A 25,761-nucleotide genomic window follows, 5' to 3' on the forward strand; every position below is an offset into this window, starting at 1 on the left:
GCATTGGCTTCAATTTTGACAGAGCTACCCCCTTGTATGTAACACATTTATGTGTGATGAATGGTTTACACTTTAGATTAGGGGATGCAGAAAGCCTTGTAAATGAATATTAAATGATTTACACATCATTTATAACAGGTGAGGAACACTTACTAAAAGTTGATAGATGACTTACAACGCATTTGTGATATATTAACATAGCATTTATTAATCATCTACAGATGTATATTCATGTTTTGTAAGTGATTAGTTCATCATTATTTAAAGGCTTATGACTGAACGTTATTATAAAGTGTTTTAAAAGATCAAGTATATTTCCAAGTATAATTTATATGGAAGTTGATAGAGAATAAAATCTATTCTTTACATCCGCTAAATGTGATAATTAAGAGCTTATCTAACCAAATGAATTGAAGCCTTGAGTCCAGGACTGTTTAACATAAAAGTATATTTAATACAATATTCTCTGCAATATGCATATTGACAGAGGGCATGAATCTCAATGTACACATGTCTGATCGATGTACAGAGTCAAATATTCAGCCAATGGCCGACAGTCAACATATGCTTTATAGGCAAAGGTAGACAGAGAGAAACAGAGAGGAGGAAGGATGAACCTTGGAAATGTGTGTGCGTCCACTTGAGTCTGACAGGGAAACTGTTATCAGTTGTTATTGGACACGATGCACTGCCCAAGGTTTCAGCAAAGAGAAGTCCTCTCCATGGGGCTATGGGTGAGGTGAGATGTCAGTGTGAGTCTATATGTCAGATGTCATGTCATAATGTGTATGTCATGTCATCGTTAACTTATAGCATAATTATGTGTATGCAAATAGCTTATTGGGAAATGCCAATGGAACTTATATTTTTCTCCAACAGAAGTAATAATAATAATAATAATAATGATTGGATTTATATAGCGCTTTTCTAGACACCCAAAGCGCTTCACAGAAATCATTATTCATTCACACCATTCGTACCAGTGGTGGTAAGCTACGGGTGATGTAGCCACAGCTGCCCTGGGGAAGACTGACGGAAGCGTGGCAGCCATTTTGCGCCTACGGCCCCTCCGACCACCACCAACATTCATAGACATTCATACCCATTCATACGAGGCAATGAGGGTTAAGTGTCTTGCCCAAGGACACAACGACAACAGCTGGGAGGGAGCGGGATTCGAACCGCCAACCCTTGAGTCATTGGCCGACCTGCTCTACCTCCCGAGCTAATGCCGTCCCAGTACTGTATACTTTGTGCACTAAGTATACTAATATCAATGTACTAGTAGTATACTCCTAAGTATACTTGTCTAATACTTCTTAGCACTAAATTGTCCCAAATCAGTGTACTAGTAGTATACTAAGTAAGTAGGCCTATACTAGTAGTATACTTTAAGTGTAAGGAAAAAGTATGACCATGTGAGATTTGAACCCAGGGCACCTTCCTTTTCAGCAGGATGTATTCTGTCTCACTGTGCTATCCTTTCAGCTGAGTAAAGCAGAGCATGTTGACCATAACACTTGTGTATGTGGTATACATCCAAAACTCCAATGGTTATGGAGTTGCTTAACAATACAGACTAAAATCCTTTCACACACAACAGTGACAGTGAGGTAGATTGACGATAAGAAGAAGGGCCAGTCTGTTTGAGAGAAATGCACTGTTCCATGTTGTCTATATCAAGTCTGCTGGCTGATACTGAAGAATCAGGAGCCTGATGGTATGTCACTTGTATATATTAGTTGGTGTTAATGTATTTCAAATGTACCCATGGCCAAACACCCAAGCAGTGATCTACTGTATTCAGTGAATGAATATCCTCCCATGATCATCTACAAGAGAATGAGATGAGATAGCACCAAGCACATTTTGTGATAAGATGCAACCATAGTGAGGCCAATTACACCTGACACTAACATGCGTTTTCTGTGATGAGATTGCAGTCGGATAGTGCTTGACCACATTAACCTGATTACCACATACAACAGCAGTCACCGCTGTTTTTATGCTGCTCTCTATGCTATGGAGCTTGCCTGATGCGATCACAATCGGATCTCAATGTGGACACTGGAGACACATTAATACCAGATTTTAATCTTTGACTCACTTGGGATCTCTGGTGTGGCAGCCGAGCTAAACTCAGTGGAGCGACAGTGACTTATACTAGCTGCTAGTCGCAGCTAAAAATACTGAGAATGTGAATGGTTGTAGTTTTACAAGGAACTTGAATCATTTATTACAGTACAATATGCTCTGAATTAATCAGGACTCTAAGAAGAGCAGAAATCCAAAGTGGACTGTTGTCTGCCACTATAAATATGACTGTGCTACATGATGAAGTCCATGTGGCGTGAGGAGATCCATGTGTTTGATTGGATTATGGACTCTGATTATTTGCTTTGTGAAAAGCAGAAGTTGGGATTTTACTCTGTTAATGAGTATCAAGACAGAAGATGCATCTGGCTGAAGACCGTCACACCAGACTGCACATGCAGTAAATAATGTTAATGTGGACACATATTTATTGTAATAAATTTAAAATACCAATACAAGGTAACTGGTCCGATTCTTTAATTATGTCTTTACATCAAACACAATTTGCCATTTCTTTTTTGCAAAGAAATGGAAAGAAAGGCATCCCCCCCTCCTCTCTGTTCAAGAGAAATCCTTCATAAATTGTATGTGGAAGGTGGTCAGGCGTCTCAGAATTTCCTCCATCGTATCCACTGAGGTCATTATGCAAAATCTGCAGGGAGGCGTGAAGATTAAGGTATATTTTGTATATTTGCCATAACTCTTGACAGTACACATCCCTTTAGATTGGCAAACTATGAAATAGACCCCTTAATTCTTAGCATTCCCATTTCCCTGGTTTGTCTACTGGAAGACAGACATACAATGTTATATTGTGTTTACTATTGTTTAGTAAACACTGGTATTTGTGATAGCTGTATTGAGCATTATGATACTTAATTGATTGAGAATTGGGAATGTGCTACCTGAAATGATGGTTGCCCTCCTCCATCCCATGTTCACACCCAGGAGCGACACAAAGCCCCGCCTCCTCCAGCAGTCTGCTACAGTAGAAATGATCTGGCTGCATCCCTACCTCCTAAAATATCCAAAGACACATCTAAAATATTTGATATCCCAATACGCCTAGCAAGAGTGGAATGGTTTATTTTACAGTAATATGACTATGACATGCAGTGTATGCTTGGCCCTATAAAATAGTATTCCAACCTTGGCTTTTTGAATGGCTCCAGGTGGAAGAAACAGTCTGGGGAAAACATAGGAACCTCCTCTCACTGGTTGGCAGCGTAAACCTGGCAGGCTGTTGAGAACCTCAAGGATTCTCTTCACATTATGAACCAGCATGGTCCACATGGATTGTTTCTCCTGGAAGGGGAGCGAAGAAAAAAAAATCAAAGGAAAATATATTATTTGGCACTCAGCTGTCCAGATTCTTACAGCAAACTTTTTTTGTGTCACGTTAAGAGTTACAACGCTGAAAATTGGGCCGATGGTAGTGACATTGTCGTTGTGTTTCTTAAGGAAAATGCAGGCTATTGGCTCATTAGACTAGATCAGATAATGTGAAGCATATAGCATGATGAGAAGTCACCTCATTATAGAGGGGGTATGAGGGGTCCCCTGGTTGTGGGGGGTTCACCATCAGATCCAGGGCCATCTGACCAGTCACAGGTGAAAGGTCCATGGAGAACAGAGTGGAGATGTACTCGATAATAGCGGGGTCCAGATTTACCAGCTCCACATATCCACCACGCAGACCACACCTGGTGTCAGAGGCAGATACACAAATAGACAACGCTACTGAGATCTGTCTAAATGTGTTGTACTTGTGAGGATCAGCAAAAACAGACAAAAGTGCTTTGTGAACTCACTCTCCCATGAAGCCTTTGGATGCTGAGTGGAAGGAAGCCAGCTCCACTGTGTCTGAAATAGGAGGCCCCATCTCAGCCAGAACCTTCTTATAAGAGATAAATTCACTCCCTTCCCCAAAGACGATCGCTTGATAGACCTGTGGGCAACGGGGATAAGGAAGAAAAACGCATAGTCACATTTATGAGTTTCCTATTGTGCCTGTATAGATGATGTTTTAGCACAGGGATTTTCAAAGTCTGTGACTGTGGGCCTCCCCCCAGACAAAGCTTGATAAAAGGCGCCCCCCCCCCCTGGCTCAATTCCTGGATGCCTATGGGATCATGATTATGTTTTATCCCATAGAGACACTCAAATGAGCCAAGATAGCCTGATATTGCTGATTGAAATACTTCAGACTACACCAAATGCATGAAAAGGGTCATGTCTAAAGGCATTTATTTGTTTCTGACTTGGGAAAGTCAGAAAAACTCCCCCAAATTAGTGTATCTCTGGACCACATCACACACATTTATACTATTCTATATGATGGTCTCCTTTTGATAACTAATGTATTTTTATTTATTTGTTTGTTTGTTTATTTACTTATTTTTATTTATTTATTTATTTATTTATTTATTTATTTATTTATTTATTTATTTATTTATTTATTTATTTATTTATTTATTTATTTATTTATTTATTTCACTAAGCTTCCCCTGAAACTGTTTGGAGCCCCCCCTGGGGAGGCCTGCCTCCCACTTTGAAAACCCCTGTTTTAGGACATTTACCTCATCAGCCAAAAGGAAGAGCTTCTCCTCTGCAGCAAACTGGAGGACCTCTTCCATTGATTTCCTGCATTGAACATGACCTATAGGTCACACAGCATGAAGAAAACACAAGGTTAGATCTTCTCTGTTGAACATGACCTATAGGTCACACAGCATGAAGAAAACACAAGGTTAGATCTTCTGTGTTGAACATGACCTATAGGTCACACAGCATGAAGAAAACACAAGGTTAGATCTTCTGTGTTGAACATGACCTATAGGTCACACAGCATGAAGAAAACACAAGGTTAGATCTTCTCTGTTGAACATGATCTATAGGTCACACAGCATGAAGAAAACACAAGGTTAGATCTTCTCTGTTGAACATGACCTATAGGTCACACAGCATGAAGAAAACACAAGGTTATATCTTCTCTGTTGAACATGACCTATAGGTCACACAGCATGAAGAAAACACAAGGTTAGATCTTCTGTGTTGAACATGATCTATAGGTCACACAGCATGAAGAAAACACAAGGTTAGATCTTCTCTGTTGAACATGATCTATAGGTCACACAGCATGAAGAAAACACAAGGTTAGATCTTCTCTGTTGAACATGACCTATAGGTCACACAGCATGAAGAAAACACAAGGTTAGATCTTCTCTGTTGAACATGACCTATAGGTCACACAGCATGAAGAAAACACAAGGTTAGATCTTCTGTGTTGAACATGACCTATAGGTCACACAGCATGAAGAAAACACAAGGTTAGATCTTCTGTGTTGAACATGACCTATAGGTCACACAGCATGAAGAAAACACAAGGTTAGATCTTCTGTGTTGAACATGATCTATAGGTCACACAGCATGAAGAAAACACAAGGTTAGATCTTCTCTGTTGAACATGACCTATAGGTCACACAGCATGAAGAAAACACAAGGTTAGATCTTCTCTGTTGAACATGACCTATAGGTCACACAGCATGAAGAAAACAAGGTTAGATCTTCTGTGTTGAACATGACCTATAGGTCACACAGCATGAAGAAAACACAAGGTTAGATCTTCTGTGTTGAACATGATCTATAGGTCACACAGCATGAAGAAAACACAAGGTTAGATCTTCTCTGTTGAACATGACCTATAGGTCACACAGCATGAAGAAAACAAGGTTAGATCTTCTGTGTTGAACATGACCTATAGGTCACACAGCATGAAGAAAACACAAGGTTAGATCTTCTCTGTTGAACATGACCTATAGGTCACACAGCATGAAGAAAACAAGGTTAGATCTTCTGTGTTGAACATGACCTATAGGTCACACAGCATGAAGAAAACACAAGGTTAGATCTTCTGTGTTGAACATGATCTATAGGTCACACAGCATGAAGAAAACACAAGGTTAGATCTTCTCTGTTGAACATGACCTATAGGTCACACAGCATGAAGAAAACACAAGGTTAGATCTTCTGTGTTGAACATGACCTATAGGTCACACAGCATGAAGAAAACACAAGGTTAGATCTTCTGTGTTGAACATGACCTATAGGTCACACAGCATGAAGAAAACACAAGGTTAGATCTTCTCTGTTGAACATGACCTATAGGTCACACAGCATGAAGAAAACACAAGGTTAGATCTTCTCTGTTGAACATGACCTATAGGTCACACAGCATGAAGAAAACACAAGGTTAGATCTTCTCTGTTGAACATGACCTATAGGTCACACAGCATGAAGAAAACACAAGGTTAGATCTTCTCTGTTGAACATGACCTATAGGTCACACAGCACGAAGAAAACACAAGGTTAGATCTCTGTTGAACATGACCTATAGGTCACACAGCATGAAGAAAACACAAGGTTAGATCTTCTGTGTTGAACATGACCTATAGGTCACACAGCATGAAGAAAACACAAGGTTAGATCTTCTTTGGTACAGACCATTGTGCAGACAGACAGTTTTTTTTAAACCGTAAAGCCATTTTGATCTAAACGGTTATGCTTAAAATATTTTAAATTTGTTAATAGAAAATATAAATAGTGAAGTTGATATTGTGTATGAATTTCTTTCCAAAACCTTTGTCTTTCCATCAAGGCAAAGGGCGGCCACTTTAACGAACATAAAATATGTTTTGATTTATTCAACACTTTTTTTGGGGTGGCTGCATAATTCCATTTGTGTTATTTCATAGTTTTGATATCTTTGCTATTATTACGCATTTGCTATGGGCCTTTTTCACAGCAGCCATTTTGTATCTAAAATGCAGGGTAAACACAGGTGCAACCAAAACATTAATGAGAAAATTAAAAAGAAAAGAAAATGTGTGTATCCAAACTTTTGCCTAATAAGCACAACGAGGAGTGGAGTGCCTAACAGCAATCTCGTCTAACAAGTTGAGATGCATTCCATTGTGCTGGGACGTCAGTACCTGTGGGGTTTCCAGGGTTGATAACGTACAGAGCCACAGGGTTGCAAATGCCCTTTGCAGACTGCAGCGCTCTGCGTAGCTCGTCTATCTGCAGCTCCCAGCCCTGCTCCTCCTTCAGGTAGTACGGCACCACGGCTCCTCCAAGCCCCAGCAAGGCGTTGTTGCCAGAGGGGTAGGATGGGACTGGAGTTAGCACCCCTGATGGCAGCGGGCCCACACTGTTCACCAGGACTGTTAGAATAGTCTAAGGGGCACAGTAAAGAGACTTGACCTGTAGATGATGATGGCAGGGATAATAGTGGTGGCAATGGCTGGAGCCAGTGTTGTAGTCAAGTCACTATACCCTGAGTCGAGTCTCAGTCGAGTCCCCAGTGTTCGAGTGAAAGTCACCAAAGAAGAGTCTGGGTCGAGTCTGTGTCGACTCCCCATCATCTGAGTCCGAGTCCGGAGTTACTGAGCATGAGCGTGAATCCACACATGTACAGTAGGTGGAACACACATGCCTGCCCGTGCATAAAATTGAATAATGTCACAGTATTAATATAATTTTAGCTATCAATAACTTATGCCAAATTATTAGGGCCTATTACCAAAAAAAGTATACAAAAATGATGTCTTTATCAATTAACAAGTCCGAGTCCGAGTCTCCAATTTCCCAGTCCAAATGCATGAATGCTCAAGCCCAAGGATGGCACAGTGGCTCAGTGGTTAGCACTGTTGCCTCACAGCAAGAAGGTCCCGGGTTCGAACCCCGGTCCATCCCAGGTCCTTTCTGTGTGGAGTTTGCATGTTATCCCTGTGTTTGTGTGGGTTTTCTCCCACCATCAAAGACATGTATGTTAGGGTTAATACTCCTGTCAGTGCCAAAGAATTACCAAGGCAATGGCAAAAGCACTGCAGTGCAGCTGCCCACTGCTCTTAGTTCTAGGAAGGTTCCTAGAGGATGGGTCAAATGCGGAGGATGAATTTCCCCATGGGGATAAATAAAGGACAACTTAACAAGTCTGAATCATCAGTGCTCAAGTCCAAATCGAGTCACAAGTCCTGAAAATGAGTCCAAGAACTCGGATTCGAGTCCGACTCGACTACAAGCTGGAGCTGGAGCATATAAAATGGATAAAAGGGTGACGACAGCGATGATTCTTACCATGATTGACGTCTGGGAGCCCGAGGCCATGAATATATTTTCAGGGAAAGACGGAACCCCTCCATCTCGTTGTGATATGAACTTAGAGAGACTCTGCTTTATCTGTGATATCCCCCCTGTCTCAGTATACGAACCTACAAGAATGACAAACATCTCTGGTCGACTTTCACAAACTCAACAAAAAAAATTAATCCACAATGAAATTACATTGCTTAACATTTGCATCACACATAGGCCTAGATTATTTTAGATTATTTATTTATTATGTTGTAAGAGATTTTTTATTTTAATGTTATGATATTGTAAAGAAGTGGCAGGACTGCCCCCTTCTTGAACTCATCCTTGTGTTTGGTTGTTTTATGACAACTGTTTGACTTAATTGTTTATGCTTATAATTTGTCTTTATTGTGATTTTATATGCTTGATTTGTTTGAGAAAATTAAAGATCAAATCAAATAGGCTACCTACACAGTCCTTACCTACACTCCCTCCAGCGCACGCCCCAAGCAGCATCTGAGCCCTCTGCCTCACATCTTCGGGCAGTTTGTCACTGTTGGCAAGCTGAGGGTAGAGGCATGTTGCAAGAACCTGCCCATTATACAGACAGACAGACAGACAGACAGACAGACAGACAGACAGACAGACAGACAGACAGACAGACAGGCAGGCAGACAGACAGAGAGACAGGCAGGCAGACAGAGAGGCAGACAGACAGACAGGCAGGCAGACAGAGAGGCAGACAGACAGGCAGACAGACAGAGAGGCAGACAGACAGGCAGACAGACAGAGAGGCAGACAGACAGGCAGACAGATAGGCAGGCAGACAGAGAGGCAGACAGGCAGGCAGGCAGACAGACAGGCAGAAGACTCAGACAAAGATTGAGTTAATGGAAATGTATAGGCCTGTGTTAATGCAGGCGTGCAGATTGTGAAAGTCACAGGGAGGACAGAGGAAATACCTGTCGGACAAATGACAAGGGTTTCACTCCTGTCCGGTGTGAGTCGCCCCAGGAGACATCTATCACTTCTTTATACGGCTTCCTCACTCCCTATAGAACAGATGAGTCCATTTATAGCAGAAGTTAGAAAGTAAGTTAGATATTGGAATATATAGGTTGTTAAATATGCTGTAGTTTGCACATGCTCTCCGATGACAAGTCGTAGACGGGATGATGGGACGATGTATCGAAATTCAATATATCGCAATGCAAAAGGAGGCAGAATTAATCTCAATATTAGCTACATTTTATTCTGCTGTAATCATAAATGACAATTTCACAAGCTCTCCATCCAAATTATATGATTTGCACTTTGTAATTTCGTTGTTTACGTTCTAGCTAGCCCTCAGACTCTTTGGATCGTGATCGTCTCAACACTTCACTAATGAATGAGTTCTCTCATGCCCTATCCAAAATTCTTTGGGAAATGTGTGTCAGGCATTCAACTCACCTTATTTCTGCACTTTGAAGGCACTCTTTTATTAGTGATGTCTGAGGGCTACATTCTAGCTAGCAAATGAAATGACATTGCTAGAAAGTCGTTGCTAAGAAATAAACATAATTCTGCACATCCAGAATTTGTTGTCATTGAACTTTTCTATTCTATATGACATCATAGTGTGGTTGTATCGAATCGTGAACCCCCATATCGATTATCAATTTCATCTCTACTCTATATCAATATCCACAACTTTTACCTGTCTGAGCTCCTCCTCGATCTGGCAAGCAAGTGTGGTCACGGCTGCCAGCTCTGAGTGTCTGATGCTCATCACGTGTGGACTGATGTCTCTCGAAGCAGACATCTCTCTAACTCCTCTTCACTGGCCTCAGACCATGGCACCGGCAAAATGAGAAATGTCCAAGCTGGAAAGGCAACTGAGTGTACTGACCAGTGTGAAGAACCTTGGAACCTTGTGTGACGGCCCTATTGCCCAATCATCACCTTGGCCTGTATGCTGGCTGCTGAGCTGATTAGCCTGATTAGAGATGGGGTGCTCCCAGGCTTCTACTTAGGGTTACCTGCCCTGCTAGTCATCAGATCTGTTCCTCTCCACCAAGCTGCTTCACCTTTGTCTTTTGTTTCCACACATTACCCACTGCATCCACACATTTCCAGAGACACCACTGATATTACTGACTTCTACACTCCATTGTATTTTCTGTTGTATAATTCATACTTTTAAGTTTGTTAATTAAATCTCAGTTTATTGTGGAATCCCTGGTGTGCATCTACCTCTTTTGTAGTGGCCTACGAGCCGGTTATAACACCTTGTCGCAAGTTAACTTCTTTGTACAGAGAGGATTTCTAGTTAAAGATCTACATGGAAGACATGTGTTAATAAGTGCCTCTATATGACATCATAGCGTGGTTGTATCGAATCGTGAACCCCCATATCGATTATCATCGTCCCACCCTATACTCTACTCGATATCAATATATTTTACCTGTCTGAGCTCCTCCTCGATCTGGCAAGCAAGTCTCATCATGGCTGTCAGCTCTGAGTGTCTGATCCTCATCACGTGTGGACTGATGCCTCTCAGAGACATCTCTCTAACTCCTCTATGACCCAGGGTGCCCGCAAAATGTCAACGCTGGAAAGGTAGCTTACTGCGTACTGCCCAGGGCATACTGCCCAGTGTGAAGAACATTAGCTAAGCTGGAATGTGTGTGTGAGACGTATCACCTTGTCGCAAGTTAAAGACATGGAAGAAATGTGTTAATAAGTGCCTTATTAAGAGTTGGAGTTTCTTGTCAAGTGCCCCAGCAATGCAATGCGGTCTCGAGACATAGGAGGACACAAAGATCCTTCATCTGTTTGTGACTAAAATATTTATTACATCATCATCATCATCATCATGATCAAGCTGAGCAAGTATCCAAAATGCTCAATCGGCTAGGCATGCTCGAGTGGCATCACTGATAACATCACTCACTGATGACATCACTGATGACATCACAATTTCTCAAGTGACATTTCACATTACTTGGAAGGTTGACTGACCCATAACCCTGAGGACAAATGATGTCATCAGTGGTCGGCAGGCAGCCGACTGCATGGCAATGTTTTTGCCCAGCAGCCAGTTGACGGATGACAACATCAGTTATATGTCATCAGTAGCACACATGCTGCCTGGCATATAGCGAATATTTGTTGTTGTTGACTCAAATCTCCACCAATTTACACCTTACAAACACAACAGGCCTAAGTCAGATCATTTCGATAAGTAACCATTTCAAAAATTAATTTGCTTTGCACACTTGACTTTACACATACATAATAACACATAATATACATGATATCAGGGAAATGTCATTAGAATATAGCTCTGATAGGCTATGTATTTAGGCTACATCATTTTAAGTAGGCTATATCAATGGTCGGTAAAAAAAAATAGTTAGGTTGGTATTTCATACGGCGTTGGTTTGTATAGTATTACTTTGTATTTCATTTCACTCTTTAGTCTTTTTAGAATCATTATTTTCTGTGTAATTGTCTCCGTCCCCAGACCATTCTGTCATGATGTTGTGAGGTCTAGGGTCTGATGTTCCACATCCAAGTTTCTAATCGGAGATAAATAAAAGTCGTACCTGTCCGTCTGACTACTTCCTGTTTTGTTTTTCTTTCGCTCTGTGGTATCGGGTAGCCATACTATCAATGGTAGCCATGGGATTTCTTTGGCGAGGAGAAAACCATAACCTGTCCGCGATGAAACACAGTCTCCTCATGTCGTGGTGGATCTTATAAGCAAGACACAAGCCAACGACCTGTATTATCCACCGCGGGGCTCCGGTTATCCTGCATCGGGCCCTAAACTGTCACCGAGATGGCACTGAGCTCGGGTGGCTGGGCTCCAGTCCCAGTGCCTGCCTCGTCCCAAGCCGTGTATGGCGGGCCTACGCTGGCTTGCTGCAACACCGTTTTGATGTCAGTCCGGGTTTCGGTGTGCCATTCGGGGATTCGGCCGCTTTGCCTCCCCGGGGCGGGCAACGAGGCTCTCCGTTTACAGCTCAGCATGGATCCCAGCAGGGCGGGAGAGTTTCGCCTGGCGCTGCGAGATACAAGCGGAAGCCGCAGTGTGGTGAGATTGTTGTTACACCTGTGCTAACCTGTGTAACTCATGTTCTTCGATATTTATAATGAATGACCGAACCACCGACTGACGCGCATTACAGATAAACATGGGCCTACTACACGCACACATTTTTATGTTCGATACGTGCAGTCCAGTTTAGTTTGGAGAGGACATTCCGCCAAACTGTGCAGAAAGACGTTTTCGCTATCGGTACAGGTAAACCTACTAGTAGTAGAACATCACTCTTTTCCGAAGCGGGTCCTCCTGTAAATTCGGCATACACCAAAAGCTCAACTAGCGTTCCTGTTGTGTTTATTCCCTCCTCGTCTCTGAATCGTCCATTTTCCGGTGCACTGATGGGTCAACAGGTGAAAGTGTGGTCCCGGACCCGACCCCATACAAATTAAAATATATTTGTCAGTGATGAAAAATGTAAGTTACATTGGCTTTATTTACATAATCAGTTTAATGCACTTACACATAGTTATTAATAAGGCATAAATGCACACACACACAGACACACTCTGGCCCAGTCAGCTGCAGCCTTGTTCCAGGCAGCTCTCCCATCCTCTGCTCTGCTGTCTACAGAGTCACATGCAGCCTTGTTTTCTGTTACCATAGTTAAAACATACAGATTGTACCATGTCAGAGCTATAAAGGATTCTGTCTCTCCATAAATCCTTACCTAAATAGAAATACTAAATAAAATACTTAACCCTGCAAACCTGTAAGCTTTCATGATGGGTGCAGTCTCTTTGCATCTCTTTGCAAAGATACGTGTAGGCTAAAAGCACTTACCGTATATAAGACGACTTCAAGATTCATGGCTCCAATGATTTTATCTCAAGTGGTTTTCCTGAAGATGGCACAGTATTCTTTTTAGGCTCTTTCACACACAAATCGCGCAAAAATTGCCGTTTAGGAGTCCCGTAAAGCCAGCCGCCTCGCCACAGAAATTGCTTTCACACGAGCCAAGCAGCACGGCCACATTACTGTGCTGCTGTGTACTTTCAGGTGAAATCCCCTGCTCCCGGATTGAAAGGCGAGCGGAGGGATTTCCTGCTCCTCCTAGCCCAAATGTATATTTTCATAGGTTAGTGTAGCCTAGGCTACTGTATGATGAACGAATTCATTCAACAAGACTTCCCTCCTAGTCCGCTGAGCAGGGAGGATAGTGCACTCGCATGGTGGGCGGGCAGATCGATATGGTGTCCTACTAAAATTGGAACGATACACGACCGCCCGCATATCAAACAGCTGCAGTCTGCATAACGTTCGTCGGGGGAATAGTATAGGCTATAAATGCACATGACTCGTTAGTAGTTTTTGTAAGGGAATGCACAGAGCTGATTTCGAGAGGGAATAACCTCAGACCAACTCGCCACAGACAGCTATAGCCCTCTGAAGCTTATTATTATATCCGTTAATTGTAGCCTACCTACTAATGTCAACATCGTTTGAGCATAAAGCCTAACCGCACGGAGCATTCCTCCTGGCGTCCCTGCAGTCATGATTGTATAGGCTACTTTTTTTTACTTTCACTCGTGCACTTTCTTGATACATGAGGTGATTTCCCCTGTAATTCTTTTTATGAATGAGCAGACCATTCGCACCTTTTCCGGCTCGCTGCGACGACCTTTCAAGTGGAGGCGGGTTGCCAGGTAACCCGGCGCTGTTACTACCTCCCGTCGCGGGACAAAAGGCGTAAAACAATTGTCCACCAAAGCGCGTTCACGACTTTCACATCGGAGGCGCTAATCCTATTTTCCGTGCATTTTTCGGCTTTCAAGGCCGGTGTGAAAGAGCCTTTTGGTTCAGTAGAGAGAGATGCAGGTTATGTCGGGAGAAGAATGCTTGTTAAATTCTATTCTACAACAGTCACCAGTTTTGGGCAAGTTACTTTCAAAATGTAATATACTACATTTCCTAGTTACCTCCATTTGAAAGTATTAAGTTACTTTACAATATTACTGTCTGTGTAGAATAACTTGTTACTTATTACACTACGTTTGCATTACTTTCACCAAAATAACAGCAGCAGCAGAATGACATCGCCACCCCGGAACCATCCAGGAAAAATAATTTCAACCATCAGTCAGTGTAAACAATCCAAAATTCTAAATGTTATTCTTTTCCTTTGTTATTGTCATCTAGTGGTTATTTGCATTTAAAAAAAACAGTTTGATTGGGAAATGATTGTATCTTTATTTAAAGATGTGCTTTGATTTAAAAAAAAATAACTCAATTTGTAACTTGAGTTGACGAAGTAACTGGTATAATATTACTGAAATCCTATAAGTAATAAGTTATATTACTGAGTTACTGCTAAAAGTAATATATTTCATTTAATATGTTACTTTTGTAATGAGTTACCCCCAACACTGACAGTCACTGAACTGCCGGTGTGGGGGCTCGGCCTCTTTTTTCCTTTTGTCACTGGGCTCCCCTAAACCTGAATCCAGTGACAGCAACTGGACGTTTGGGCCATTTATCCATGTTTGCTTGCTAGTTGGTTTGCGCGCCGTTATGACATGCGTGAACGTGACCTCTTCACAATGTAGTGTAACAGTTCACACCTGCCGGCAATGGGCTTATGAAATGAGTAGATTTTTTAAATCATTTTGGAAATAAATTGTAATCCCCAATCTTTCCATGTACCACCAAGTTTGAAGTCGATCAGACAGACGGTTCTTGAGATGCATGACAGACAGACAGACGGTCCTGCCTTTATTAGCACAAGATAGATTTTCTCCTCTCTGCCATTCAGCTTGGCCCTTCTACTGATGCAGCCGTCGAAAGAGCCGACTTATTCCAGACCCAGCTCTTCCAAGACGTTTACAACTAAATTGGTTGAGAGATTTTAGACTGCCCGTTGATAACGCCCCGTGGAAATTGTGATATCATCGGTGATGTCATCATCAGTGAGTGATGTCACCCGAGCAATTGTGATGTCATTGGTGATGATGTTAAAATTTTACTCTGACAATGTCATCAGTGATGATGTCACTTGAGCAATTCGCGCCAGGAAGTTCAAAATTCTTTTAAGCTTGGAAGGGGCTTCTTGCTCTTTCTCCACAACCTCTTGCTCCACGAGCAAGAGCTTCATGGCCTGCTCCTCCATTTTTTTGTTGAGAACCTCCTTCTCATCCTTCTCTGTCTTGAGCTTAATTGAAAGCTCCTGGATTCTCAAGTCCTTCTCCTTCTGGAGCATCTTCAGAGTCGCTATTTCTTGGACGAGGCCTTCCTTCTCCTCCTTGAGCCTAAGCTCTGTGTTCGAGGCCTTCTCTGTGTGGAGCCCTTTCAGCTCCTCTGCTTTTTGGTCCAGTTTTGTCAGGAGCTTCATGGTCTGAATTTTGCTTATGGCCTCTTCATTCTGGACCCGTATCAGTTCCTCAATTTGTTTCCGGTGTGCCTCCATCTCACAGGCCATCTGCTTATGGTTGCTGTGAAGCTTTTCTTTAAGCCCATCCATTTCTCTGTGGAAGACCGCCTTCTCCCTCTTCTCAGCCTTAAACTCAGCAGCCATCTGTTCATGCTGAAGTCTGAGTTGCTCAATTTTTTGGTGTAGACTGTCCTTCTCATTCTGCTCTGCATTAAGCTTAGCAGCCATGTCATTTGTGGAGAAGGCCATGTTTCTCTGGATGTGCTCCATTTCCTGCCGAAGTGCTTTATATTCAGTTGTGAGGCTGTCATTGTCCAGTTTTGCAGGCTCTGGCTCTGTACTGTTTCCCAATTGCCTCATCTGCTCATGGTTGCTCTGGAGCTTGTCTTTAAGCCCATCCATTTCTCTGTGGAAGACCACCTTCTCAGCCTCGAGTTCAGCAGCCATCTGTCCATTCTGAAGTCTGAGTTGCTCCATTTTTTGTTGGAGAATGTCCTTCTCCTTCTGCTCTGCGTAAAGATTAGCAGCCATGTCATTTGTGGAGAAGTCCATGTTCCTCTGCATGTGCTCCATTTCATGGTGAAGCCCTTTATTGGCCAACTCACAGGCCTCAAGCTTGATGGCCTGCTCCTCATTTTTCTTACGAAGGGCCTCCACCATAATCTGGCAGGCGCCAAGTTTGATTGTCTGCTCGTCTAGTTCTTGGCACAGGGCCTTGCTTTTCATGTGAAAGTCATTCTTTGTGACCTCGCAAGCCTCAAGCTTGATGGCCTGCTCCTCCAGTTCTTGATGGAGCTCAGCGTTCTCTGCCTCGCAGGCCTCAAGCTTAATGGCCTGGTCCTCCACTGTTTTGCGGTGAGATTCATTATCTGCCTCACAAGCCTGAGACTTGGTCGCCTGCTCCTCTTCTTCTTGGTGGATGACCTTGTTCACCTTTGCCAGCTTGTAGGGGCTGTGCGCAAATATTTGGCGGAGCCCCACATGGAGCCCCTCCAATGTTTTGGGAATGTTTGGGTTGCTGTGGAGCTTTTCTTTAAGTCCATTCATTTCTCTGTGGAGGACCACCTTCCTCGTCCCAGCCGTAAGCTCAGTAGTCATCTGTTCATGCTGAAGTCTGAGTTGCTCAATTTTTTGGGTATAGAATGTTCTCCTTCTTTGGCGGACAGACATCATTTTTATGTGACATCATCAGTGATGTCATAAATCCTTATCCCCGATGACATCAGTGTTTAATATCACTGATGATCGCCGTGCTCTGAATGGTTCACACTCACTATTTCCCATGTAGTGTTTATCATATAGGGAACTGCGGAACGATCAAACAAGTTTTGGACACTGCCTCACTCTTGGTAAACACGAACGCATTGCATTGTGGTAGATAAGAGAAAATGTAGGGTACATTCGCTGTTCACTAGAAATTGCAGTGCATTGTGGTGGGTATTTTATAGTGAACTATATAGTGAATCAAAATTAACAGTTGAGAATTCGGACACTATTAAAAAATGGCGAACACTATAGAGACACTGCGGAGCGTGTCATCATTCAGAAACTAAGCCCAAAACGGGGGGAAACAAAAACTCCCCCCAATCCTGGCGTTCTCCCATAGAGACACTGCAAAACCCGTCATCATTCAGAAACCACGCCCAAGACGGGGGAGAATACAAGGAAGCACTGCCTGACGACTGCAGCTAGCAAAACAAACCGCGGCTAACCGGGGCGAACGGAGGAACTCTCATCAGATAGAAATAGTTTTGCGGGGTTTTACAGGGATTTGGACAGTTTTCTTTTTAGATGTCAAAAGATTATTTCAGTACACTTCCTCCAACGGAGAGGGAAAGGTACATCGAGAAAATGAACTCAGTTGGCCTGGAGCAGTGTCCCTTTTCTTTGCCCAAACAACGCTGGATAAACGATCCCACACAGTGGCCTGAAGTGAAATACTATGACATGAGCTTTTAGGCATGTTTAAATTATGAAAATGAAAATATGAAAATAACGCTGGTGTAACGTCAGACAGATGGCATCAGACGCGCTGGCGTTCTCCTATGTCACGTAGTTGCACACAAAGGTCATATATATGGAAGATGAACACTCCAACTTACTTCCTTGACAGCTAAATCGCCATTTTCTTCTCGCGAATGCTCAATGGCTTCCTTGTTTTGCTCAGGAGTACAAAAAAACTTTAATTGTCGATTTTTTACATTTGTTGCCTGCGCAGCCCACCACACAACAGCTTTTAGCTATGTTTAATTCAAGGAAAATGACGCTGGTGAATGGGAGTGAACGGAGCGATTTCCCCCGTGATGGGCGTGGCCTATTTCATGCAGTGTCTCTATGTCACGTGTGCACACAAAGATCATATATACGGAAGATGAACACTCCAACTTACTTCCTTGACAGCTAGATCCACATTTTTCTTCTCGTCAATTCTCAATGGCTTCCTTGTTTTGCTCGGGAGTAAAAAAAACTTGAATTGACAATTCTTCACATTGGTTGTCTGCGCAGCCCACCACACAACCGCTTTTAGCTATGTTTAATTCAAGGAAAATTAGACTGGAAGTGAATGGAGCGATTTCCCCCGTGATGGGCGTGGCCTATTTCATGCAGTGTCTCTATCCACCTTATTTCTAGTCTAGCTGCCATGGTGCCTTATGGGTGCTTCTTCCGGTGTAATCCTCCCAGCCCCTCCCCCGTTACGTTGCGGACAGCTTGACACCCGTCTGTAAACAATGTTTCAAAGCTGCAGGCGAACGGAGCAAATCAGGTCCAGCTTGGCAAAAATCTCGTCGATAAATATCCAGAGTTGCTCAAAGAGCAACAGAAATAGCCGATGTGATAGATACAATTATTACATTCCCTCAAATAAGTCATCAAACCAGTCTTATTTATTGTGACAAGCAACTCACAAGCAGCTTGCACATTTCCTCGTTAATAACGAGGAAATGCACAAGCTGCAACAATCAAGTCACGTTAAACCAGACATTGTACCCAATACCCATAATTATTTACAGCGGGGCATTCAAAAATAAGGTGGATAGTCTACTATTTCTTCTTCTTCTGTGGTGTCTTATGGCAGTTGGCATCCTTTGTTGCATTACTGCCTCCTTCTGGATTTATCCATCCACTGTTTCCCTCCGTCTTGGTCGTCTTCTTCTGTGGTGTTTTTCATCCACTATATCTGTAATAGAGCTGAACAGTCACATGACATTTCCTGTCCCGGAAGTGAGTTCCCCATTCATGTTCTCCATAGACATTCCAAAAAATCCTTATATAACGAGTTTTATGGCTGGAACCAAGCCAACCCATGACCTACTGAATCGTGAGCGACCATAAAACATTTCAGTTGGAGCAAAAACAAAAAATAAAGGGGGGGGGGGGGGGGTCAAAAATTCTATTTCCTTCCCCCATTGTCTGTGTGTCAGTCGGTCTGAAAAAAGAAATTATTCACATATCTGGTCACAGCTATTGCAAATTTGTGCTTGTTCTTTTGCACATTTAATTTCCTCTGGCAAGATGTGGAAGATGGAGGTAACTCACGGAGCCCTTTCCCACGCACACCCTGAGCATACTTGATCAGATTGACACGCTATGACTCTAAACCTCTAATCCCATCCTGCCTCAACTCCTGAATCTGCTTTGTTTATCAAAGTTAACATCACACACCGTCTTCCTGACATTTGACAGGCTTGGATCTGCTTTTTCATCCTTGTAGAATCGTCTGACAGATTTCCCTTATAGAAATGATTCTTGATTTGCACAGTTTTACTTTAATCCTAGCTCATTATAGGTATTAGTTTTTGTACCCAATCATCACAGTTGTCATATGACAGTCACACTGGTGTGCCACCTTTCCCCACCCTAATGATGACCTCCATTGTCATAATGAATGCTAGTGGAGAGATTTTGCACCCGTTTCCATGTGCTGAACAGGCGCCCCCCGGCCGACCAGAGGAGGCACTAGTGCAGCGAGCAGGACGCCTACCTCTAATCCAGCTTCCCACCCGCAGACACAGCCAATCGTGCCTGTATGGACGCCCAACCAAGCCAAGCCGGTGGTAACACGGGGGCACAAACCTGCGACCCTCGTGTTAGTAGGCAGGGAATCTACCGCTACCCAGACGGCAGACGCCCTATATTGAGAATTATTTTAAGTAAATAATTGGAATCTAACAACTGCATTGTGTTTTGTTTTGTTTTCCCTCAGTTCATCGCAGAGTTTGACCTGCGCTCGGTGCAGTATGAGGTCAAGTCCCCTCGCTGTCATGAGATGCGTCTAGCCGCTCCGCCCCACGACTGCATCCGCTTCAACTTCCGCTGTGACCGTGAAGCCGAAGAATGGGCCACAGTGGTGATGTCATCACTAAGAGAGGCACACAGAGGTCAGAGAGTCATATCAATGCTTACCCCCTCCCAACCTGCTTTGTCCAAGAACTACTTTTTTATTCGCTCTCTCCCTCTGTTCAAAGAAATGCACTTGTACCCAATCATTGCATTGGGAGTGAATGATTAAAAAACAGGACGACGATCACACATATCAAATGTTTATTCTAATAGCATAACATTGATAATGTCTACTCAAAAACCTTAGAGAAGAGCAGCCAAGCTGCTTTACAGGAGCCATCTGAGAAATCTAGGAGAAACTATCACATCTAGATTTTAACCTTTTATCAGGTCAGAGAGAGATATACTGTATATGTATGTATCTATCTCTAGAGAGAGAGAGAGAGAAAGGTAAAACTAAGAGAAGAAACACCGTCAGAATAAACACAAGATTAATATATATAATATTGATTTGTCTAACAGAAAGTGTACTTTCTTTTTCTCTTGACAGTCGCAAATATTTCCACACATGAAGCGGATGACAGGCGGCTCCACACGGCAGCAGCTATAGAACAGTGGAGCTCCGCCTCTTTACCGCTCACCGGTGGGCATCTCGCTTTTAACCTTTATACCCCCCCCCCCCCCCTCCCCGATTCAGAACAGGCATGTGAATATTGGTTGTTTTAGAGGAGCTATGATTGGAGCTGGCCCTCTATTCAGAACAGGCTGTGAAAATGTGAATATTTGTCATCTTGGTTGTTTTAGAGGAGCTATGCTTGGAGCTGGCCAGGGCGATTGAGGCAGGTGACACTCAGGCTGCCTCACAGCACGCCTCCTCTCTGGCTCGGCAAAAAGCAGCGCTGACGATTCAGCTCTCCGAGAAGAGCTACGCAGACGGAGAGATCAGGTGAGAAATCAGAAATGACTTGCTAAGCAATGCATTCATTCAAGGTCTGTATTAGGGCTAGGTGATAATTCAGTATTATCATTTATTGTCTTTGAGGTGAATCTCGTGATTTGGAGATATGGTGACACAAATTCAGTCTAAATTTGCATCCTGGCAAAATTAGATGTGAAACATTTTATTATTAAAGATTTTCAGTTTTGTATGACATCACACCTAAAATTATACTTCGGGTGAATGAGATGAATGTTAGTTTGATTATTTACGTGATTTTGCATACATGAGCCATATTGTGCTATATATCGATATCGGGGGGGGGGGGGGGGATTCATATGATTATTATATCGATTTCAACCATATCACCCAGCCCTAGTCTCTATATTCACTGGTATGCAGCTTATACAGGATCATGTCTGTCTCGCAGTTTATCTGTGGCAGTGGAGGACGTTTCTTCATCCTGCTGTGTCACAGTGAAAGTCTTCCCCCACATGACAGTGGCTGCACTCAAGCAACAGGTTAGAAAAACAGACGAATCTGTGAAACAAACTGGTAATGAACAAACGACAGCACGAGGTTTGATCTCCGCCCGCCGCACTTGTTCTCTAGGTGTTCCTGGAGTACGGCTTCCATCCCCGCGTGCAGCGCTGGGTGATCGGCCAGTGCCTGTGCACCGAGCCGCGCTCGCTGGCCTCCTACGGGGTCCAGAAGGACGGGGACACGGCCTACCTCTACCTGGTCTCCGCCCGCCAAGCCCGCGTCACCCGCCAGCTGTTCCAGCAGGACCAGGAGAGCGCCCTCCTCGCCCCGCCCCCTCCCCCCAGCAACGGCCCCTCCTCCCAGGACTGGAGGGGCTACAGCACCCTGCCCTCCAGGCTCACCCACAGCACCCAGGGTGAGTCTCAACTCTCAAAGCACAGTCGCACACATAACCCTCTGATGTGAAAGCTGTGACCAGACCCTAAATCGTTCACTAAAAAATTCCTACACATACTATATACTTCCACAAGCACGTCTCTCCTTAACATTCACAGGAATCCTAATCTATCACGAACTGTCCTCATGTCCTGCTATGTCAGCAATGTGACTGTCCCATGACACATGTAATGCTGATCTCTGTACTAGGGTTGTCAAAATTATCGATAGTATCGAAAAGTATCAATACTGAACATTTGAAACGGATACAATACTCATTTGCAACAGGTATCGATAGTATCAATACTAAAAATTTGAAACGGATACAATACTCATTTGCAACAGTTTCAATACCAGCAGTGCTTTCTTTAAGTGAAAAATCACAGATTTTCCCCCTCCCTATCATTGGTGGGTATCTGTTGCTTCAACAAGCTAAATGTGTTCTGTTATCAGGCCTAGATTATTGAGAAGTTTGCGTCTGTCCGTCCATCTGTCTAACTTTATTTTTATGCCTCTTGATGTGTCGTCATCCCCCCTTTGCGTGGTATCGAAAATGGTATTTTCCCGAGTATCGGTATCGAAGTATAAATTCTAGTATCGTGACATCCCTACTCTGTACCACCACTTACTGTACTGCAATGCCCCTGTATCAGCACTAACTTACTATGATGTTAGCTCTCTGTGCGTCATTGCACCACATATTCTCAAATACACTACTGCCGCATGCGCTGGGACGCGTCATCAGTGATGTTATCTGGGGTCGTTAGGTGTTTCGGGTCTGTCAACATCATACACCCTCGCCCAGTAGACCCAGCCGAGGCCAATTAAGACCCCGACTCGCGTCCCAGAAGCCGCTCACGGATCAGCCTTACTACTCTATCTGCAACGTTGCCCGCGGGAGGGGTAAACGAGAACGCCCAATCCGCTGCAATAGAGCTAGTGCTACGCCGCAGTATTGGCCCTTCGGTGCATGGAGGATCTAGGCTCTGTGGGTTACTCCCGGCCGTGCTCCTCCTTCGTCTCACCAGACCCTCCCGTGGCAAAGGCAATCCAGAGGCTGAGAGAATACCTCAAGGACGCCTCAAGAGGGCCTGTGCGCTGCACGTCATTTACCTGCGTCGAGCACCTCGCTCTAGCCTGGTGGACCTCAGGCCGCGCCGATCTTGCGCAGATTTTCAGGAGGCTAATCCGTAGCGTTTGTGGATTTCTCCCTCACGAGAGAGCCAAGATGGGGTGCTAATCCCATCCCGTACCGGGTTGCCATCTCTCCGGCCGTCAACTGTCTCTCCAGCTCGTCACCAAACTATACTTGGTTGTCACCTAGTCTTTCCTAAGTGTCACTGGCCAGAGGCAAGCCAGAATTCTATATTCTCAAATACACTACTGCCGCATGCGCTGGGACGCATCAAACTTTTCCTCTTGGAAGAGCTGTATCCACGCACCCTTGATGCGTGACTGTTACACCTCTTCCTCTTACGAGACCTTAAATCATGTTCAATATATTCAAGTCAGCCGAACCCTCTGACTCAAGAACTTTTACTTTAATTATTTGACATCACCCGCCCTCCCTGTCATGTGTTGCTCTGGACCTGGAGAAAAGGCTCACGCTGGGCTCTCATGTCTTCTTCCTCATCGACTGCAGGGAGCACAGCTGCAGGAGGAGCTGATCGACCCGCTGGGGGTGAAATCAAAGACGCCCTCAACCTGGAGTCTTTGCAGCTGAACGATAGGCCCAGCAAAGCCAGTAAATCACAGGTACGTTACAAAGTCCTGTGTGTTTGGAAGTCAGTAAATCACAGGTACGTTACCAGTCCTGTGTGTTTGGAAGTCGCAGGGTTCCCACGGGTCCTTGAAATCCTTGACAGTTTGTGAATTGGGGGGGGGGGGGGGGGAATCAAGGCCTTGAAAGTTTTTGAAGGTAGACATAAATCGAGATGGGTCATTGAAAGTGCTTGAATTTATAGATGTGCAAGAATATAAATTGACGTTCTTTTGATATATTCGATATATGCTATGTTCCACTGTCTGCATGCCTGCCTCGAGAAACTGTGACGGTCACCTGCGTGTATGAGTGATTGAAGTCGAATGATGCAGGTTAAACAGCGGCAAGCAAGCGAGAAAGCTTGAAAGAGTTAAGCGAACCTTCAAGCTATGCCTGGAAAATGTAAAAATGCTAAATGTTAGGTTACCTAACTCTGTCTCAACCTACCATGCTCTCTGCAGACGGAGTGGGCTTGTCCCTCATGCACTTTCATCAACAAGCCCTCCCGCCCCGGCTGTGAGATCTGTGCTACAGCCAGACCCGACACACACAAGCACAGCCGCATCCAGCAGGTACCGCACGCCGTCAAGCAATCAATAAAATCCCTACCACAACTACTACTACTACTTGATCCAGTCCATGTTTCACAATCTAGTGTCGTCTTGCAGCAAAGGTATTCCATGCAAAAGTAGTGATGTAAAAAAATTATAATAATAAGACACACGGTTATAAAGTGGAAGACAACTTACTAGGGATGCACAACTGCAAAATTCTGGGCCGATATCGATACCGATGTTTAAAATAACAATTTGGCTGATAGCCGAAAACCAATGTTTTTTTTTACACCTTTTTTGACAGGGAAAACAAATAACTGGCTTGTTTTATAAAGTCTTTGGAGCCCTTCATCACACTATCTTTGAATGAGCACAAATTCAATCATCCTGTAATGAAACAAACAACTCATGTGCCTCAACGGATCTGACTGATCATCTTTTTTTTGCCGATGGCCGATTGCAGTCAACAAGGCCAATATCGGCCGATACCAAGATACAATATACAGTATATCAATATAATTTGATATTATTGATATTGATAATATATATCAATCAGTCCAACTGGGACATTCCACATGTGGATCCGCCCCAATACCAACCATAAATGGTCAATGCCAATCACCGCATGACGCATATAAATGAGCCTGATTTTCAACTGAACGGGGAAAGTGCATGCAGGTGTGCACGCAGTCACTGGATACGTTTTGTAGTAGGGATCCTACACATGGTTTGATCAATGAGAGCCCCTGTTCTTTGTAACACTTGCTGCCTGTTACATCACCTGTTGTCCTCTTCTCTCGTTCTCTCTCACAAAGGAGAAAGGCAGGAGAGAGGATCGGGGAGAGCCTGGTATGAGCAGCAGTTGACTGCCCGGCAACGCCGTCTGGTCAACTTCCCTTTTTCATTCACTCACACACACACACACACATGCACACACACGAATGGCTAATTCTGTTCTTTACTGACAACATACTCACATGGAGACTGTCCAGTGCACTGAGGCTCGCTGGCTGCTGAAGACTGGAGCGTTCACTGTAGCATGACACAGAGCCCCCGTTGGTCGAGGCTCAGATGAGGAACTACAGACGGAGAGCGTCCGCTTCAACTGACATGACATGATGGTGAAACACCTTTGGATCTGGGCAGACATTTTTATTTATTTTAAGGCGTGGATGTGTGGTGCAATCGATGCAGACGAGTCCAATATTTATTTTAGAGGGCGGGACGAAGGCGTACGTTCCTCCTGCTCGATCGCAAGCGAAGATAAGAGAATGTCATACCTTCAATTTCTGACAACTGTGAAGTGAGAGGAAAAAGTCAAAGCGTCACGACTCCGGCGTTGTTGGATGGTGCCAAAATAATTTTGAACCAAACGAATAATGTCATCGTCGGAGAAAGTATGCCGAGTCTACACTCTACAGGGTTGTAAAGTGCTTTTATTTTTTTATAACATTGTATTAAGTGTATTATTTTTAACAATATGCATTGAGTAAGTGAGTTGTTGTTCGTTTGACTCTTGGTCTCATTTTACTCTGTTTATTCTCAGCTGTGACAGTGACGGAATGATTTGTTTTTAACAGTTCACGATGCTGTAAAACGGTGTTAGCTGAATAAACATAACA

General features: G+C 43.6%; 2 protein-coding genes across 2 annotated transcripts; one reads left to right on the forward strand and one right to left on the reverse strand.

Moving 5' to 3' along the window:
- Positions 1-2,995: 2,995 nt before the first annotated feature.
- LOC310792328 (alanine aminotransferase 2) lies at positions 2,996-10,778 on the reverse strand (the record flags this gene model as incomplete). The annotated part of the gene is made up of 10 exons (XM_083654050.1): positions 2,996-3,112; positions 3,244-3,399; positions 3,626-3,797; positions 3,906-4,042; positions 4,674-4,753; positions 7,086-7,329; positions 8,233-8,366; positions 8,712-8,820; positions 9,192-9,281; positions 10,677-10,778. 10 exons carry the CDS (start codon positions 10,776-10,778, stop codon positions 2,996-2,998), a joined length of 1,341 nt encoding a protein of 446 aa, XP_083510176.1.
- A 1,093-nt stretch (positions 10,779-11,871) lies between these two features.
- sharpin (SHANK-associated RH domain interacting protein) lies at positions 11,872-25,761 on the forward strand. Its single transcript, XM_083653508.1, has 9 exons — positions 11,872-12,311; positions 19,892-20,066; positions 20,519-20,611; positions 20,773-20,914; positions 21,336-21,426; positions 21,518-21,803; positions 23,466-23,578; positions 24,047-24,157; positions 24,955-25,761. The coding sequence occupies exons 1-9, from the start codon at positions 12,057-12,059 to the stop codon at positions 25,003-25,005; spliced, it is 1,317 nt and encodes a 438-aa protein (XP_083509634.1). The 5' UTR covers positions 11,872-12,056; the 3' UTR covers positions 25,006-25,761.

Source organism: Poromitra crassiceps (genome assembly GCF_964638095.1).
Source record: "Poromitra crassiceps genome assembly, chromosome: 17".
NCBI lineage: Eukaryota > Metazoa > Chordata > Actinopteri > Beryciformes > Melamphaidae > Poromitra > Poromitra crassiceps.

Excerpts from the sequence above, each read along its gene's own strand:
- sharpin (XM_083653508.1), top strand. The coding sequence starts at position 12,057 with ATGGCACTGAGCTCGGGTGGCTGGGCTCCAGTCCCAGTGCCTGCCTCG. Across the intron at positions 20,612-20,772 it reads CGCCTCTTTACCGCTCACCG|AGGAGCTATGCTTGGAGCTG; the intron begins GTGGGCATCTCG and ends TGGTTGTTTTAG. Across the intron at positions 20,915-21,335 it reads TACGCAGACGGAGAGATCAG|TTTATCTGTGGCAGTGGAGG; the intron begins GTGAGAAATCAG and ends TCTGTCTCGCAG.